The sequence below is a fragment of the Folsomia candida genome, unplaced genomic scaffold (genome assembly GCF_002217175.1).
Source record: "Folsomia candida strain VU population unplaced genomic scaffold, ASM221717v1 Fcan01_Sc006, whole genome shotgun sequence".
Taxonomy (NCBI): domain Eukaryota; kingdom Metazoa; phylum Arthropoda; class Collembola; order Entomobryomorpha; family Isotomidae; genus Folsomia; species Folsomia candida.
In genome coordinates this window covers 4,375,732-4,396,129 of record NW_019091198.1, presented here as the reverse complement: position 1 = coordinate 4,396,129, position 20,398 = coordinate 4,375,732, and the positions used below count along the sequence as shown (strand labels likewise).

The window sequence follows — 20,398 nt, the reverse complement described above, 5'->3', positions numbered from 1 at the left end:
CTAAGACAGGACAACCTTATACACTTTCCTCTCCAAAAGTGTGTTTACCTACATATTTACAAACTTCAAATATATAAATCAAGTTGTCAATCTTGTCTGGCTCTCCTCGGTTGGACTGAGACGTTGATGGCTTTCAACTTAAAGTCTGAAATATTTGAACCTGTTTGAACTTTATTGTTTCCACGCTTCTTGTTTCTCTCTTTATTTGCAAAATTCTATTTGTCCAGAGAAGGCAAACAAAGGGAACTAATTTATTTCACATCAAACTTCCAAGAATTTCTCGAGACGTTGGCAAGACACACATTGGAAACAACTGTTTCATTATATTTCGAGTGGGTCGTTCATGGTTCAATGGTTCAATTAAAAAACGTAACCATAATGCTTCTCTTGTTTTCCTAGGATACTAGATTCATCAAAGACATGGAGGAAATGGGTGAAAGCTCTGGATTACCCGTCCACAGCGTTTTGGGCGTACCTGTTTGTAACAATGAAGGCGATGTGATTGGAGTGGCTCAACTAATCAACAGGAAGTCGGGAGAGGATCATCATTTTACTGAACATGATATCGAGGCAAGTAAATTGTTCCAATCAGATCTTATCTACAGTGATGATAACAATGTCGAGAAAGTGTAGCAATTTTTCTTCCCAGGCACAAGGGCTAATAAGTAAATGTCCAAATATGTAGGTCACGGCAAAGTGCTGGTAGAAAGAAAAAAAATGTGGATAAACTTTGATGGTCAAAAGTGCTCCATATTTCTTACGACTCCACTTCGAATGTTGTTATTTTTATTAGCAAAATATTTTGTCGCCAAATTATTCCTCTCGTTTGCAATGTCTAAGGTTACTATTACAACTTAAATTCAGTAACTTTATATAACTGAACTTTTAGCGCATGCATAACCATTGAATCATAGTAGAATTTTTGCGGTGCAGTTTTGCACATGGAGAGCAATGTACAAAACCCCATCTCTTCCTCAAATATAAATCGGTGAGGAGAAGTTGAGGAATGTTTTAGCCATGAGGTCCTGTTGATCTATTTCTCTCTTTTTTCCTTGATCGCGTAATCTGCAGCGGTGACTTTGTAGTGGGGTGAGTAAGTGGAAGGTGCTCTTTACAATTTTCAATTTAGGTTCTCATGATTTATGCATAATTTAATCTCTTTGTGGGGGAATTCCAGTCACTACGGACGAGCGGTTTAACTCTTCACGAATCTCACTTTTTCACTCAGGATTTTCGTTTAGCAAGAATTTCCTCAAGGAGGAAGACAGCCAGCCTCGTGAAAATACGAGGTTTCGGACTGATGTGTTTTTATGATAATAATATATAATATATTTAGCCCGGCTTTCATCCAAACTGAATATTACGACGGGTACATACTCGTACATACAAACATCGTTAGCTTACAAATAGTATGGTAAAAGCTCACTTAGGAACTCCTTAGTTCTCTCGCTATCGCTAAATCGCATCGTAGTTCATCTCGACTCGTGCGTGATATCGTTACTAAATAATTTAAGAAATTATGTCGTTAAATCCAAGATGGACAAAGGACGTAATAAAAGTATAAAAGCCCTCACTTTAGTGGCATTGTGTTACACGGAATGAATACTTAATGAGCAAATAACCTCTTGTGATTCATCCTCGAATTGAGTCAGCGCCTGCCTATGCAAATATTTGTATTTGTTTCTCACCCTTATTTCTTCGAGATGAAGGTTTTTTAAAACCTACAATTTTTTTCTGATTTAGGTGCTACAACGCTATCTGACCTTTTGCGGAATTGGGATTCAAAATGCTCAACTGTTTGACACCTCTGTAGCGGAATACAGGAGAAATCAGGTATGCGAAAAATCAATTCCCATTACTTTCGCCACGCTATGCGGTAGAAATAGTCTGCGTGGTTGTAAAGGTCAATTTTCTCATTCTTATACTAAAATCCAAATCATGTCTTTGAATTTTTCAAGAATTTGTGCTGGCAACTGATGAGAAATGAAATGGCTTATCCATCTTTGCGTTTCTACACTTGACTTTCTTGACGAATTGAATTTATTCCTGGAAACTTTTCATATATTTTTAGCATTTTCATATGCATTCGGGAAATTTTGATTTGTTTCAATGAATATTTTTCAAAACTATTATTGATACTTGGAAAAATGTACAACTCGACTGGGCTTAACAACGTTGGTTATTTATTTGTGTTGATATAATTAGTTAGGATAGATTGGTCCCGTTTTTTCACGTCTGTGGCTGGTTGGGTGTCGTGCCGAGTAACCTTCATGACTGAGCGAGATCGAATTGGAGGCTGAGAAAAAATATAATATAACTTCATGCGACATACGACACCTTTCTCCTCGGCTTATTTTTTCTTCCTGGAAAAATAATGACGTCATGCTATCATCCTTCCATTGTCAGTGCTACGCTTATCCGTAATTGAGCATCAAGCGCAGTCCTGGGAAACTTTTGAGCCTCATAATCTTATTCGCACGAAGTTCCTGGAACCCAATAATTCACAGAGACACAGATTTTTGAGAGTTTGATGTTGCAATAATGAGATGAGACGTTCTCAATTTAGCACTAAAATATGAGGATCTTCAAAAATCTTCCCAGAACTGACACGTTGAAAAAGTCTAATATTAAAAAATCACTTTGATCATAAGGTTTAGAGGCCAGCTCAGCAACTTTTGCGCTTGTTGATACAAGAAGCATCATTAGTATATGTCCAAAGTCATGGTTTTGCTTTTCTTCAAATTGGGCGATTTTTGATAGCATTTTCTTTAGTCGGAAAAGTCATATGAAATTCTTTTGTTACTGGAAACATGTGCGTAAAATGCAAATGTATGTACATAGTATGGAATTTTGTCCTTGGCGTACGATTACAGATCCGATTTTATCACAGAGTTTCTAGTGTTTATTGTCCCAATCTAAAGAAAGCACGATCAAGACAAGACGATATATCAGGCTGGCTAGACATTATAGTTTCATAAATAGTCCATGGCTGACCTGGTAAAAAAAACGAAACAAGATACATCTACTTCCTGTGGTGGCAGAGTCGCCCGTTTGTTCCCTTGGTCCAAGTTAGTAAGACAGCAAACATGGCATCCTTAAAATAATATATTATTTGGCCCTCTCTACAACAAGCGAGTCTATTTACGTCTGTTTGCCTTCGCTAAAGATTTCGTGAACTGCACGAATTTCAGACTGCAGACTGAAATTAAAATGATTCCGAGCAAGAATCATACCTTCTCAGCCGAGTAGTGGTAGAACTCTGGCCTGGGAATATTTTCATGGTAAGCCGTAAAAATAACACATGGAGAAATGGAAGAAAAATGAGTGTAATATGAAAAAGGAGTGCACTAGCAGAACTAGAAGAAGAGCTTCTGCGGAAGAATCAGGATAAAGACGACGAAAAGAAAGGGAAAAAATCCAGGCTTACGGAATCGCAGCTGCGGACACGCGAACGAACAAATACACGTTGTCCTCTTGTTTGCTCATATATTAATTTATTGGACTAGGATTTTTGGAGGTATTGTTGTCTGTATTTCGGGTTTATTGGGTGGTCTAGTGTTTCGCATGGGAAATGAAGAAATGCGCCACAGCCGCCGAGTGCTTGAGGAAATGTGCAGCTGAAAAGATGCAATATTATAAGAGCACTTTTCCATAAACTTGTGGGTAATCGTAATACTTGGTTCGTTGGGGTGCATCATACCACTGGTCTTTTTGTCCATTAACTCTAATTGTGCCAGCAATTCGTGCAGATAACAAGCGAAGAATTAGACAGAAAAATTGTTAATGTGATAACGAATTAACATAAAATTAAATACATATTTTATTCTGTTTAAACATTCCCAATTGCTTTCTGGAAAGTGAAAGCATTCTCAAAAATTCCTGTCATTTCAACCCTTTAGGAAATTATTCTTCGAAAATGTATTTTTTATGACAAAGCCATTGATGACGGGAACGACAAACGTTGTGAGGGTCCCTTGGCCTGTTCCAACTGCAGGGTGAGGAGAAAGTGGAGAAAGTGGTGGTGGTGGAGGACGGAGACGCAGCAGCCAAGTAGTGAGAGGTTCATTTAAGATTCTCATCATGACTTTTATCCTCTTGCTCGTTTGCGGCTCCAGTTCAAGGAAAAGGCGTGAGAGAACCATGCAACTCCGTTCGTTGAAACATTGTCTTTTCGACTTTCTCTTTTGTTGAATCCCACTCGTCTCCCCACCCAAGTACAGATATACACACACAATATCCCATATTTCCGACTGCCACATTCACCCTACAACCTTGCCTAGCTTACATATTCCACTCCCTGCCTCCTCTGGGTCGCAGGATAGAGCAAAAATGCACCCAGTCACTCCACTTTGTGCGCATTTCGTCCACTGACCACCACAAGAGACTCATTCCATAGTTTCATTTGTCACTTATTTAAACAACCATTGGATATCTGAGGAATATGGTTGCGTAACACACACTCACACGGCGGTTGTGGGTGACGCCAGCAAACTGGGAATCCGAGGAAGAACGAGATTGGAAAAAAATCAGGATATCACGAATGCCAAATACCAAATGAGATTCCTTTCGCTAGAGTATTTTCTTATTGTTGGTTCTTTTCACCGAGCGGAATGACAATGGCTTAAAAATTGTAATTTTAATGTCACTCAGCCTCCTAGGAATTCATATTTCTGTTGACTGATGAATCTTTCCAATGCATGTAGGAGATCATCGTTGAATGGAGGACGTGACATTTGTCGCTGAATATTTGCTATTTGTATTTGGAAATTGTGAACCACATAGTAAACAGGGCATACCTGGTTTTTCATATTTGCGTACAAAACATATGTGTGTAAATACATACGTAGGTTCGTGCAGTTTTCTGCTTTATGTACTTTGTAAAACCAATACCAGCCTCATGATTTTCGTAGTTATTACACAAGTGGATCTTACATCCTTGGGGCATAAGGCGGTCGTGGGGATTATAAATTTATTGAGCATTACGTAAGTGTTAGATAACATTTGCAATTACACTAAACTCTGGTAGAGAAGTAGGGGATGTCACACTTTTCTTCATTATTGGCAGACAATGCTTTACGACTTATCCTTGGATTACTTCATCAATTAAACGCTAAAATCCAAAGAAACTAAATCTTCTTACTGCTAGTGTTCATGAGACTAAATTCGATTCCTATTTTTTACCGTACCTTTCGTATAATTTAATTCTTCATCGTGTCATCTATGTCGCCCAGAAATTTTTACCATTCGCTTTTGCGGTCATCATTCACATTCAGCTTTCTCGTGCGAATTAACCTCGTTCTGGGAAAATAACTCAAATTGACTTAAGTTACCCTGCCACAGAAAGTCACCACTTACACTTTTGGTCTCCACAATTTACCACGCACTTTACTCCAGCACGGATATCCTTCTCGCCAGCACTTGTCTCATTCATTCTGTGTTGTACATGATAAATAATTAGTTGTATGTAATTAAATTTCCTCACATCTTTCACACCAGATGTTGCCGTCTTTTTGCGGTTACTGTCTGTAACTGATGGGAAACCACGGAGAAAGAAATAGGATTTTCATTGTGCTAAGAGCCACTAAAAATGCTTGGATCTTTAAGCAGTCGCCATGTACAAACTTTCATCCACAAAGTTCTATGTCTGTTTAACACCTATACCATTAAAATCTCAAAATGACATTATACTGGTGTAACGCAGATGGATTTAAAGGTTAATGGAACGTATGCAAGACGGTATGTATGTATGTATTTTGGGAGGAGGGCTCCTCTTGTTGGAGGAGCCCAATGCTCAGATCATCCATCAGATCTATTGCATATCCTCTTACTTACACCGTATGACAGTGGCTATCTAGTTGCTCAGGTATAATCCCTATATCTATTGATGAGATATGGGGATCGAGAAACCATTTAAGGATTTCCTAAGTACATACTTATTAACACTCTGATTGAGTGGACTCCAAACCGGCAAATCTTGAATTATCGCTTGATTTTATAGTCTAATCGTACAAATTGACCCACAGATTATTTGAACTAAAGCAGTTATTTAACATAACTTGACCAAGAAATGAATTTTTAATGTGTATTTGTTTACCTTTTCAGCTCCTACTGAACCTGGCTAGAAGCATATTTGAAGAACAAACAAACTTGGAACGTCTTGTTACCAAGATTATGAAAGAAGCTCAAGGACTGCTGAAATGCGAGCGATGCTTGGTCTATCTGCGAGACGTTCCTTTGATGGAAGCCGTACGTTCCTTTCTTCCACCAACTTCAAACTCAATTACAATTACCCTTTAGACTAGTTTTGGAATGAATTGACATTGCTCTCTCTCTCCTTCCTCATTTCCTTGTTCTTGCCTATTAGCCTTCCAACGTAACGAGTATCACCTGGTTGAGCATCGCTCCAAATTGTGTATTGCAGAGTCATATTGAGAGAATTCTAATGATGCCGTCTGCCCCGGGGGAAAGGAAACCTTTGTCCAGGAGAGAGGTGAGTGTGCTACAGAGAGTGAATCAAGATACAAAACTCACTTTTATTTATTTTTCTACAGCTTTATTCCTCGTTTGTGAATTTTGTAAATTGCTTCAATGTGTAGCCCATTAGTTTGTCTAACGAGGTGCAATCGCTTTTTGTACGCTAGTATCATGTTTAACACTTTTTTGGAGTGATTTTGTTCCACTCGTTTTGAAAAGTTTTCCAAAACCCACTTAGCGCCCAAGCCGTCCGCTTTAAAATCTCTGCTTCAAGTAATAAAAACCAAAATAATCTATCTGAATAATGTCATTCGACTCGTCAAGAGTAATTGCAGTTAAAAATTTATTTCGGGAAAATAAGTTTTCAAACAGTTATCGCGAAGTTGCTTCGAAAAACTTGATGTAAGACGGCTTGGGGGCGTACACAAGGTCCTCCTCCGCGCTAATATATTTAGGTCAAATTGAATGATCCTAAAAACTATTGCCTGACTCAGCCCCAACATTTTGCGTACTTTTCTGGGCTCACGGATTTTCCTTATTGCTAGAATTTGCAATATAGTACAACTCATCCTCGATTCTGGCTGATCTTGGACGCCACTTTGGTGGAGGTGGAACCCTAGCCAATGATCCCTGCCTCTTCATGGCAGTGCCATTTAATACACTGGAAACATGGCTTTGACTGGCACTTGAATTCAGTTGTCGCCAGTTTCTTAACAATTTTTTATGGTACAATTTATCTTTGGAAAACTCTAATACGGCTACCTCGCACTCCGTGGGGGGGAGTGGGGGCATGTTGATGCACAGAACTAAAAGTTGTTTTGCGAACTGTTCCTTGACTATCTGGGTACAACACATGCTAATTCCAATAATCCCAGGTCTTTCTAACAAATGTTATATCAAAAATAAAAGTGAGTTTTGTATCTTGATTCACGCTCTGTATTTTCTCAGTTGTAATGGAATATCACGTGGTGACGAGATTGTCACAATTTTGCCGAGAAGGAAGGTGAATTGAGTATAATTACATACAAAGTAGCTGTCAATGCATAGATAAGCAAAGTGTATTAGTGAGTGGACTATACCGTCTTAAACTTATAATTTTGCTTCGTGCAATACTTACTTTTGGCAATTGTAGGCAAATTCTTAATTTAGTTTGAAATGATGATGACTACGAATGGTTCCTTATGACTTTGAGGTGCATTGGCCCGTTTGATATTATCACTTCATCTCTTTGTCCGTCCAGGTGGTCGTGAATTAAATTTGAAAATCACCCACGGGGAATGAGATGAATGTGTATGCAACCTGATAAGACTTTCTTGGGATTTCAATTAACTTTCGTGACATTGGAATTTATAACCCACAAACAGGGTTTAAATGATTCTTAGGTGTGTCGTGCTCAAGAGGGGAAAGCAAGTTTAATTTATTGAGCACAAATTAAGCTTTTTGGTCCTATCCGTATTTGGAATCTGGAAACTGTGCAGATTAAATATAGAGTTGGTCCATTTAGATGCAAAATTTGATACAGATTTACTATTTAAGTTTCCTCTTTACACTGTTTTGATCCAATATTCGTTGGTATAGTGAGTTTTCCTCCCCTAAGAAAAATACAGTTGAGAATAGTAACGATCGCATGCGTTTTATCAAGAATGGTTATTACGAGAATTTGGAATAAAACAGTCACTGCAATAACATGGCTGTCGTGCTGGTCCCATTAAATGCGGCCGACATTATTATTTATCTCCTAAACATGGGCCATTTCTGTATTATTGAAGTTATCATCGTAACGCAGGGAAATAATAATGAACAGTTGTAAAATGGGGTAATAAATACGGCTGAACTGTTGCTATATTTTAATAAACCTCAATAAAATGTCGAATAAATGAAACTGCGACACGGTCTAAATTACGACTATGTAAAAGATCAAATTACCCTTATAGTCCCTCTTCCTGATTGCCTATTAAAAACCTTGCATTATTCTATTTTTTGTGGTCTGTAGCTGTCGGTAAGTTTGTTCTTAAAACTTTGGCAACTTTCTCCTTGTAAATTGTACCTCAGAAAAAAGTACCTCTATCTCAGAAAAGATAATAATTTTATATTTTTTCCACCAGGATTGTAAATAAATTGGTTTCTTTTTCAAATCTCGGCGGAATGAACCCTTTCTTCGAGTTACCATTATAATTCAACTTTATCTTATCGAGACATATTCTTGAGCAGCATAATAATGATATCCAACTAACTCGAAACTTTTTTTCTTCTTGTCTTTGGAAAACAATGGAAGGAGAGAAAGCAAATTCGGAAAGGCCAAATAGTTACATCTACATGTTCTTGAATAGTGAACATGAAACCTTAGTTGGTTTTCTTAGCTGATGTCAACCGGCTTCAAAGTTTGAAGAAATTGGTTTTCTTTCTGATCAGGTTGTTGATGCCTGGCAGACTATTATTTTGCTTTCTCTCTCGACTGGTGACTGAATTCGCTCTATTTGTCATCCATCCGTCTCTTGATTCCATTCTTGTTTCATATTTCTCAGGGGTACTAAATTACATATGAATTTTTAATGATGTGCCTTCGTCTCTCTTCTTCTTCTTCTTCTTCTCTAGTGCTTCCTCCTCCTTCGCCTCCTCCTTACTTTCAGGCAGCCCGTTGTTTTGTGTGCGGTGGGAACTTGTCATATGTTTTCTTGGTCATTTATTATTCATGCTCTGCTTCACCGAATTGAATCCATTTTTGTCTAAAATTTGTATCCTCCGTCATCATTAAATTTAAATATAATACGGGACAGGTAATTGCGCTGGTACTGGAGAGCATAACTAGGCCACATTATCATTTATGGTTTATAAGTGAATATTGCGGGTTAGATAAGAATAACAAATACAAAAATTGATAACATCAAGTGTCACATTACCCAGATAGCATCATTAGCATAAGTAGCATCCCACTGCCCGACTAGTGAAAAACACAGAACTCTCGCTAAAAAAAAGTTGACAATGACGTTTCCGCAATTAGGAACAAACTATGATTTCCTTAATTTGGCAGGTAATTTATGATCTATTTTTATTCCCCGTTGTTTTCTACTCGGCAGAAGCAAATTACGCAAATGTTATCAAGACTCATGTTTCAGAGGGGGTTTAAGTAGATGGGATTTCTGCGTTATATTTGGCAAAGTAACTTATATGGCTCATAATAATATGATATGTGCGTATCAAGAACATCTTACAAGTTAGCGGTATAAGTAGAATGTAAGAAGAATATATTACATGACAAGAATAGCTTTGGAAATGAAAAGTGAGGTTCGAGTTTAAGGGAATCCTATACAGCCTGACGATGACATGATGATGGTGCGGTGTTCTATGTACGAGTGAAAGCAGCACAAAGTCTGAAGTACGTACGTACGTATGTGTACATACATAAACGTAAATAGCAAGAGTGGTGGAGTGCTTACTTGCTTAAGGTGGTTTACTTGTCCCACTTATTTGTGCATTGTTAAACTATCTCCTTTTGAATCCTTTTTGGAAATATCCTTTCGTGACAAGAACGGATAAGGTTTCCATCATTTCACTCGGTGTTGTTTGTCCTCCGCTGCCTACTACTCGGGCTTTTGGATACATTTTCCAACCCCACCACATTCTTAATGCGATTCGTTCCCCACAACCTGGACTGATGGAATTCTTTCACACACTTTTATGATCAGGGCTATTGTAAAAGTGAAAGGGTACACATTTCAGATCAACATCATCGAGAGGTGGGTGGATCCGTATTTCGATTCGATTATTGGGTGGCTTAGCCGCCTGATTTTTTTTACAAAGTCGAAAGAAATGAATCATTTAACTTTACAACTTCCTAAATGTGACGTTCGCCCATTTGATTCATGGACAGTTCTGGTCTTTCGAATGTCTATTTCTACGATATTGAGGATGTTGATGTGAAGAAAGTCTTTTAGGCCGGCAAGCAGCAGCCGTGTTTCATTTAAGCTGCAGCATCAAGCCAAATTATTCGATCGACATTGCATATATCGTTGTCTGCTTTCCATCTTGCTCACCAACCACATGGCCTCCTCCTTTCGTAAGGCAGGCGGATTGCATCCAAGCCATTCAAGTGTTAGAATAAAATAAAATTGGGAGATTGAATGCACGATTCAGGGAGAAAGTATGCCGTATGGGGAAGACATTCATTATCTAAAGGGTCTGATTGTGATATACGCTTATTGAAACTTGTACTCATGCATATTCACGTATGAAGTCAGAAATAAATATGAATATCTCTAGTTTAGCTTATAAAATTAAATCCACGAGAAATCCTTAAATTTCAAGAATATTCGTTCCATCGCGATATTATATAAGTTAATGCGTCTTTTGGCCATTTTTTCTTCTTCGCACAGAACCATGTACTCAAACCTGTACACATATACGGATACTTACATATATGGATAAAGAAGGACATTTTCATATTATTTACCGCGATCGCATCGTCGTCAAGTCTTTTCTCTGATGATTACAGTAAATATGAGGCTTCCTTCAACAATGGGACCGTTACCGGTCTAAAAAATTATGAGATAAAAATTCCACCAACGTAAGAAGCTCCTTAGTTTTGTACCATTGTAGACCACGAATTGTGAGCACTTTATTCCAAGTGGAAGCATGAATACTAGTGGTAGGCTTGAGTTGTACGTAGGTACACATGTGTTGAGGAGGAAAAGGGCTGGCTGCCGAGACTGGCTGGACTGCTTGTTCTTCGTCTTCTTCTTCTTCGTGCCAATGTTCATGCAATATGTCCGATCAGAGAGGAAAGAAAGGAAATCTATAAAACTGTGAGTTGTTCGAGACTTGGAGAACTGGCAGAACGAACATGAACGCGCGTATCAGTGCCCGACTCCCAAAAGATTCATTTTCTCCATTTCTTTCTCCCTGACTTTCTCCCGCAGCCACCGTGTACACTTCTCACTGAGGGAAAAAACTTGTTCCGTTCATGGTGTCGATTCCGGTTGTGGCTTCTTTTAACAAATCAATGGACCAAGTAGCCACTGGAATACTTACGCTAAAAGCACTCGTTGGCAGATGCTCGGTGGTGAGTTCTGTTTCAGTCGTCGTACACAAAATTCTTTTACAGGGTTGGGATTGCCTACTTGCTTTAAATTTTGGCGCCATGAAGAAATTGAAATTTCAAATAATTATTAGTGCATATTTAGTGTGTAGGGTTGTCATTATCGATTACTTTCAATATGATCTAATATCATTTAACGGTTAGAACCTAATGTTTCCCACCGATGAAGGCGTTTATTAGGTTACTTTTGTCCTTTACAGACTGGTTTAGTTCCCTAGTCTTTTTATCTATTGGATCCAAATGGTCTCCACCATATCAATGTAGGATCTTGGGTAGTAACAACCGCATTATTTCAGAACCAGCTACTGATATGCGGCTACCGAGGGTTTCACACCTAAAAAATAGTACAACTGTGTGACTACTTTTTCTTGTAATTTTGCGTTTCCTCCGAAAGTAATTGACGATGAAATGGCAAAATATAGAATTATTTTGATGTAATTAACAGAATTTTACATTCCAAAAATTGCTATTATCTTAGGAAATTAGCCTTTAATATATGTACAACCTTAGTTGCTGGTGTGGCTCGCTATATGCATTAGTAGTCTGATCACCCCACAAAGACCACACTTCACCGTTGTTGTAAAGGGTACAAACGGATTTAACTCACTCATTCATAGTTTCATCCGCCTTGTGTGCATTGTTGCAATTTCGAGTGATTTAGTTTATGTACCAGGAGCAGAGTGAGCTTTATTTGGTTGGAATGCAGGCCTCGTACATTAATAGGCAAGAAGGCAGAGGCGAGGTCGGATTTTCAAGTTAAATTTAAGCCCATTTTTCTTCCTTGGAGTGACGAAGACTTTTCAGAGTTGTTGGTTGTTCCGACGAAAATGGGAGAAAGCTGGAAACCTCTGTTCTGTTCTTGCTGGAACATTACAACATTTATCGATTTCCTGCACTAGCTCTTCTTCCTTTACTTCCCTTGCCCTTTGTGTTTCATTTTATGGCGTACAATCACTGGAAACAAACTTGCACGGCCAAAGTACCCACCCAGCCAAACAACGTGGAAGGATAACTAACTACCAGATACATATTCCCAGCAAGGGATGCTCAGGCACTGATGCTTTCCACACAATTATTTCGGGCGCTACTACTCGCATATCAAAATATTTAGTGAAAAGGCTTCGTAAAGATTAGGAAATGACCATAATTACTGTTTGATTAATACATATTTATGTGTACTGAATGTTTGGGAGAACTGCATAGGAAGGAACTTATGTAAATTGATGATTATTACAATAATAATGGTTTCAGACAATTTTGAGTGACTTTTCTGAATGCAGAGAAGCATTCAGAGTTGCACTCAAACAAGCAGATTCTCCTGCACACGGAGATATTTATTCCCGACAGGATATGGAATATCATTTAAGCCATTTCTTTGTGAATGCCAGCGTCTCGAGAGACTTGTTCTTCTCCTTCGCAGCAGACTGTTGAAGTACTTGAGTCACTTCACGTTCGCCTTTTGGAAGCAATTTAGACATTAAATGAATAACTATTTCTTCATTTTCTACAACAAGTCGGGCTTTACGAGTAAAGCAGTTGGCACTGGTCGTGTGATAAATATCAGTTAGTACAGAAATGGGCCTGCTCGCCAGTATTTTTTCTTGAAGCGTGTTTTACTTATTTTACTCGACTTTATTGCTGACACAACAATTCGTTGGCTTCACCCATGACAAAATACGTTTCTGACTGTTGGCTTTCACTGAAGTGTCACTTTGAGTGAGGTTTTCATAGTTTTTAGGCCTGTTTGAGGGCAATTGGGACATAATAAAAATTTAATGTAAAAAAACGTGATGTTCTTTATTGAAATTTATTTAAAAAATTAATTCGTCATCTCAATTAAATTGAATTACTGAATTTAAAATATTGAAAAAAAACTTTTTAAAATGACAATTTTGGTGCAAAAAAAAAAAAAAAAATTTTACTACTCACAACCGAAAAAAATGCGAGTTCGCTGACAAACCAATGACGACTCTTCTCACTGTGAAGCGCATAAGGATAACTTAGAATAGACATGAATTCATTCTATCTGCCATTAAATGCAAACCAGATCGGAATAAATGTAGCATATAAATATATATTTTCAGCAAAATTGCTCAGGTGAATAATAAAATATTCCCACCACTGCCTGCAGCTATGCAGCTGGCCATCATTTCTTGCGGGACGTGTTAGGTAGTACGGTCAATAGATTAAATGTTGGAATTTTGGCTTTAAATTCAATAACGACGAGCTTTACGGTCCATCTCGCAGTCCAAATTAGAACGCGATGCGATTTGATTTGCATTTTATAGATTTTATGGATGGAAGTTCTACTTGGCCATGACGATGATGGCCTGTACCCAGTCTCACTCCCAACTTCTGCACGCTGTCATGTCACTACTACTTTGCTGCCCAAGTTATTCAAGTCTAAACCCAAGTGCGGAAAGAGATTCCTGCCAATAAACTCGACAACTCGAAGCTAAACATGCCTTCCAAGGTTTCAATTATTCAAATATTCAAATAAAGTCGTACCCAGACTCAAACTTTTGACAAAAAATTCAAGCAAATCAAATGATGTTTCGTCGCTGTTAGACCATCCCCATTTTCTGAGAGAGAAAACTGATATCCATCCAGGCAGCTTTTTAAATCATGCATTGAGGGGAAACAGCTCCAGAATGCAGTATCGAGGAAGGAGGATGAGCATTTTTAAGTCTTCAGGAATGTTTGGAATCGCGTTTAATCTTTGATAAACTCGGTCTTTCCTAGTTCCTTCCTTCCTCGGTTATCAACAAGACAGAGGATTTATCATAAATAGAGGCTCAAGGCAGGCTTCGCGCACAACGCACTTTCTTTTTTTCACGAGTGGAACGGCACAATTGAGTTGATGCGAGATGGTGGTTTCCAGTTACTTGAGTATTCAATTCTACAAAACGCTTCCACCTGAAATTCTTAAATGTCGGCTATATCGAAAACATACAGTATTATGTTCAATAAGTAATGAATACGTGGTGCGTCAGCATGCTTGATCCTTGTTCCAAAATAAAATCATGCAGAATAAAAACCCATTGTTTTGGAGGCCCAACACACATCTTAATCAATCACATACGAACTAACAGCGATTTGTATTCTTCTACTCAAACTGATCACAAATCTTCATTGCGATTACATTCATGTTAAAAATGATCCATTTTTCCAGAGCAAGACTGTAACAATGAGGGACGTTTTGAAGGAAAAGGTGAGAAATGATGATGTAAAAGTTTCAGTAACTTGTACAAATGTATTATTCGCATGGAAATAAATATTTTAAAACCTTAAAACAAAACGAGATTGTTTCACTTCAGGGGCTTCACTTTGAGCTGGTATTCGAGTTGACTGGAGATAATCATGCGGACGAAATACGACGACCGACCGCTGCGGAAATGCAGACCTCTCCTCTTACACAAATAGCTAAATACGTCGCAACAAACAGTGAGGTAATTACATATGCAAATTTCCGATATCAATGTGCAATGCAGTGGTGATGTAATGAAATGCTAATTTAAATCAGATCCTCAACATTGGAGACGCCATAACCTGGTACTCGGATTCTCTGGACCATTCCAAAGAGCTTCTCCCCATGGCTGAGAGCTCGTTCTACAACTCTTTGCCCAAAAGTATATTGTGTATGCCAATTTACAATGGACAACGCCAAGTTATCGGTGTGGCACAGCTTATAAATAAAGTAAGTAAATCCTGCTTTAGTAAACTTGCGTCATAATTTCCATGTAGTTCTAATTTATTAAAACCCATTAGTGAAAGTATTCTAATTTTACTTGTAAATTAAGTTAGTTGAAGAGTTGGCCATTTATTTTCATTTGTGACCACCTGGAATCTAATGCAGTATTAATTTCCAATCCATTTTTGCACGAGATCTACGAAAAAATCAAAGCTAGTCAATAATGTATGAAGAGATCTCAAAACTGACAAGACAAGAAGATCCTATTGAGCAACACATAATGTAAAATGTATCTCTCTACAAGATCTCTTCCGTAATAACATTATCTTCCTACTCATATCTTGAAGCATTCAGCAGACCCTGCTGAACTCTGGTCGTATGTATACATAAAACTGACCATGTGGGCATATGCATATTTGAGTGGTCTTCTTGCTTCCTCCAAATATAGTGCTGGCCTAGATCCAATCCACATAATAGTAAAAAAACGGTATCAAAATGTGGTTAGACAAGCCCCGAGAGATGTGAATCTTTTTCATATCATGCCAAGAAGGATGCAATTTCGTCATATCTCTCAATCATTTTTAGTAACATAGCAAGTTGGACAATCGGAAATGGTTGTAGTAGTTTGTTTACTTTGCCAATTTAGGAAAAACTCTATTTTCTGTTTCTTCTTCCGATCATGAATATCCCGACATTTATTTTGTAGTATTGGTTAGCGATGTTCCACTATTTGTTAGCTACAAAATAAATTTTGATGTTCTTCTGAATATCTTACTTGCGCCACAAGCCATACCAAACTTTATTTATTCAAATGAAAATGTAATCATATCGCAAACTACAGTAGCACATTATGCTCCCCGAAGTGAAAGGAGTGTAATTTACTTTGGTGTTAAATATTTTTGCATAAGAAGAGAATGAGACTTGCACAGAATATTACTTATCTTTATATTATTTCCCTGCAATAAGTTTACATTCCAAATGACAGCACGAACGGGCCTCCGTCAAGGTTGAAATTATTTATCTAGTTGAAGATTCATAGAAAAATGTTGGTTTCGACTGTCGTCTCGGAAAAATTGTGAAATTTAGTTGGATACAATTCTCTTTCGCTCCGGTTCCTGTCTGTCTGTCCTGGTTTTCATAATAATTCTTTTTTAGTACGACTTGACATTTGATGGACAGCTCACCTTTACGACGCGGGGTGGGTGGTGTACGTGGTAGCGTCGTTTTTCCCCTCAATCTAATGTATCTCGATATCTGACATACATTTCTGAATTGTCTTGAATAATTTCTTTTGTTGTCAAGAATATTCCAAATAAGTTGGAAGTATTCATTGTTAATTGAGAGTCTGAATTAGATGGCAAGAAAACCTGGCAACTTCTCATGAGAGCCTGGATTACCCGACGGGGCTGAACTGCAAATCCTAGAATACTATGCATGCCATACCAATAAATACAAACTTTAGCCATACATATGAAACTACACATGTACGTGTAATAATTTCTGTCTTGTTCTTTCATAGGCAAACAACCAGCCTTTCACGGACACTGACGCCAACACTTTCGAGGCCTTTGCTATATTCTGTGGTCTCGGAATTCATAATACACAGTTGTACGAGAGCGCATGTGAGTAGTTTTTTCTCACTTTGCAAGTTCCATCGCGTGTCCAAATTTGCACAATAGTCTCAAATCACAAAACTTGTATAAGCATGTTTTTAATTGTTTGCTTAAAAGAAATACTTTTTACAGTTTATTTTTTATCCAGTAAATTTAAAATCTTACAAGTTTTCTCATTGTTCAGTTCGGAAACCGAATAATAAAGTATAAGTTATTGCCAGCTATTCAACAACTAAAATATAAATGCATGCATACTTGCCAGGGGTGAAGTGATGCATGGAAATATAGCAAATTTTTCCTCCTCTTTACAGGCAAGCTAATGGCTAAGCAAAGCGTTGCTCTGGAGTGCTTATCATATCACGCGACCGCATCTCATGATGACACGGAAAGACTTCGCCGTGACGACATTCCCTCCTCCGAGTACTACAACTTGTACAGGTACAAAGTTAATTTATGTAATTACGTACGGGTCACGGTTGTGAAGATTTCTCTCACACAAAGAGAAAGTTGGTGACCAAACTGTGTTCTGAGGTTAGTATGTGACGACATTGTTGTTCAACTCGTGCAGTTACACCTTTAATGACTTCCCCATGACGGACAGTGATACCTGCAAGGCCACGATTCGGATGTTCCTCGAGTTGAAATTAGTTTCACAGTTCCACATTCCTTACCCGGTAAGGCGAAAGTGTTGTTGTTGGAAGAGCAATTTCTCCGACTTTTATGAACTCGCTGAGTCTTGTTCACGCACTATTTGTTTCCTCCAATTCCAGGTTTTGTGTCGTTGGGTTCTCAGTGTAAAGAAAAATTATCGTCCAGTCAAGTACCACAACTGGCGACATGCTTTCAACGTCGTAAGACTTTCTTCTGTATTTATTCTCTTCGGTTGCTTTATGGGTATTTTCAGACATGCAATGCGTCCAAGTTACAATAATTCTAGCAGATTTTATCTAGTCCAACGGACAAAAAAGTGTATACATTGCGTAAATAAATTAACATGCTTAGATGACAAGGATTACCAAAATATATTTATTTTTATATGCGTAGCAATTTGTTAACTTATGTAACACTTTGAAGCAAAAAAAGTTTCTGTAAAGCAATTCCGCAGTGCATAATGTCAGTATTTTTCAGAGTTGTAATTCAGCGTTCTTCTTTCTGCAGGCGCAGACAATGTTTACTGTACTAACAACCGGAAGGATGGGGCAATTCCTAGATGATCTGGATGTGAGACTTTATATACTTTCCTTAAAACCATTTCACTGCAGGATACTTATTACTTTGTATACAGATTTTGGGACTCGTTGTCGCTTGTTTGTGTCACGATTTGGACCATAGGTAAAGTATAAATATATCTCCTATTTGTACTATTTTATACATTAAAATATTCAAATTTATCAGAGGGACAAACAACGCATTCCAACAGTTGACTGCATCTCCACTCGCAGTGCTTTACTCCACGTCCACGATGGAGCACCATCATTTCGACCAATGTGTTATGATTTTATCCTCCGAAGGCAACAACATATTTCAAGTAATTATTCACATGAAATTTGCATGACAAAAACGATCCACTTTTTTAAAAATGTCTCTCGTAATTTTAGGACTTGTCCGCAGACCATTATAGGAAAGTTATGAAAATCGTGGAAAAGTCCATCCTTTCAACAGATTTAGCAATGTACTTTCGCAAGAAGGACAGATTCATCGAGTTGGTTGAAGATGGAGAAATTTCGTGGCAAGGAGATGACAAGAAAGATTGTAAGTTGTACTCCTATATAAAACTAAAAATAGCCCAAAGCCTGTAACTATATTCGTATATGCATTGTTTGAAATACATACACACGTCAAATTCATGGACGCGTGCATTACACAATGGAATAAATAATAAACACAGTCTGCAGATTATATAACAGTCAGTATCAAATATAAATATGATGACATAACCCATGTCACCCTTAGAATGCATAAACTGCTTTTAAACTTTTTGACCGTCGACAACTTGAAGATCAAAAGTTTCCTTTATGATAGCGAGCAAAATGTCGTCCACTACTCTTTCCCTTGAATAAATCCAAACAGAAACAATCAATGTTCAAAGAGAACGTCGTTTTGCGATTATTATCCAACCTGTCACTCTTTTCCGCTCCAGGGGAATCCCAAAGGTTTTGAATACTGTAAAGTTTGTTCATCGAGTACGAGAAAGGTGTAGCCGTGAGGTACGAATTTTGAGAAATGCCTCACCCACTTTTCCAACAACAAGGAAGAGTTTCCTCATGTGAGATGATAACTTCGTGTCCTCTTATCGTCACACTTGGTTTATTCAGTCAGACGTGTGTGAGTCTAATTGGGATCTTTGTTCTTGAGTCATTTCCACAAAATACATCAAAGCGCAAACATTCTGCTTTGAGGACGCATCGTGGGACAAAAATGTTTTGTGTAAACGTGGCAAAACACTGTATCCTGTTTCTTCATAATTGATACTTTATGCTGCAAGGCCAAAGAAAGAGGAAAAGTCTCTTCTGGGGTTGATAGCGAGAAGGAAAGAAGTTTTTTTTCTGTGTGTACCGTATAATTTTTAACTGACAATTTTCTCTGCTGATCTGCAAGTATAAGCACGATTTCCTTGCATAGAACAATATTTGTCGAGGGTATTATTCCTGTGTTCATGCCGTATTTCGGGTGCATATGCCTTGTAATTATTTTGTACTTAAATTTACAAAGTTTATTTGCTAATTACCATTACTTGAGTTGCTAATTACTTGAACGTTGCCTTTTTCAGTGCTGGGAGGAATGATGATGACAGGTATGTTGTATATACATGTTAATACGTACAAATTAAAAAATAAATAATAATTTATTGTGCTATGTATAAATTGAATATTATAAATAATATAATCAATGCATTGATAATAATAAATGATCTGTAATTGACAGCTTGTGACGTGGCTGCTATATCAAAGCCATGGGAAATCCAGCACAAAATTGCCAAGCTGGTTGCGGACGAGTTTTTCGATCAAGGTGATTTGGAGAAAGAACAACTCAATACTCAACCACAGGTAGCGTTGGACATCAAAATCTACTAGTCCTACAACAAGAAAGTTATTTTTCTAAACAGTTCTGACTTTCTATTTCCCTTTTCAACTCTAGGCCATGATGGATCGAGAGAAAAAAGACGAACTGCCAAAAATGCAGTTGAGTTTTATTGATGTGATATGCACTCCGTTGTATGGTGTAAGTTTCTTTATGCTAAAAATGTAATTCATTTGGTGAATGATACGAAAACTTTTTGGTCATTGGCCTGTTATTTATTTGTCTCTCAGGTGTTATCTGAAACGTTCCCCTGGTTAAGACCACTTTTAGATGGCGTTCAAAGAAATCGGAGAAATTGGCAAGATTTGGCTGAAAAAGTGGACATGGGACTCACTTGGATTGATTATGATGTGATTGAAAATCCAGTTGAAGAGTTTACAAGTACGTAAATACATAGACAAAACTTATCGTATTATTAGTATGTCTATTTGATTTGGTACATAA

General features: G+C 37.8%; 1 protein-coding gene across 1 annotated transcript in view; it reads left to right on the top strand.

Annotated features, from left to right (window-relative positions):
• Positions 1–20,398, top strand: part of LOC110850953 (cGMP-specific 3',5'-cyclic phosphodiesterase) — a 46,625-nt gene that overhangs the window by 24,892 nt on the left and 1,335 nt on the right. The window contains exons 4-22 of the mRNA XM_035852966.1: positions 400–570; positions 1,744–1,833; positions 6,103–6,246; positions 6,422–6,490; positions 14,742–14,780; positions 14,887–15,018; positions 15,093–15,266; positions 16,780–16,882; positions 17,185–17,311; positions 17,442–17,547; positions 17,644–17,724; positions 18,032–18,094; positions 18,159–18,205; positions 18,269–18,401; positions 18,472–18,625; positions 19,644–19,667; positions 19,799–19,920; positions 20,012–20,095; positions 20,185–20,335. Of these exons, the coding sequence (XP_035708859.1) occupies positions 400–570; positions 1,744–1,833; positions 6,103–6,246; positions 6,422–6,490; positions 14,742–14,780; positions 14,887–15,018; positions 15,093–15,266; positions 16,780–16,882; positions 17,185–17,311; positions 17,442–17,547; positions 17,644–17,724; positions 18,032–18,094; positions 18,159–18,205; positions 18,269–18,401; positions 18,472–18,625; positions 19,644–19,667; positions 19,799–19,920; positions 20,012–20,095; positions 20,185–20,335 (2,014 nt within the window). The remainder of the gene's footprint in view (positions 1–399; positions 571–1,743; positions 1,834–6,102; positions 6,247–6,421; positions 6,491–14,741; positions 14,781–14,886; positions 15,019–15,092; positions 15,267–16,779; positions 16,883–17,184; positions 17,312–17,441; positions 17,548–17,643; positions 17,725–18,031; positions 18,095–18,158; positions 18,206–18,268; positions 18,402–18,471; positions 18,626–19,643; positions 19,668–19,798; positions 19,921–20,011; positions 20,096–20,184; positions 20,336–20,398) is intronic.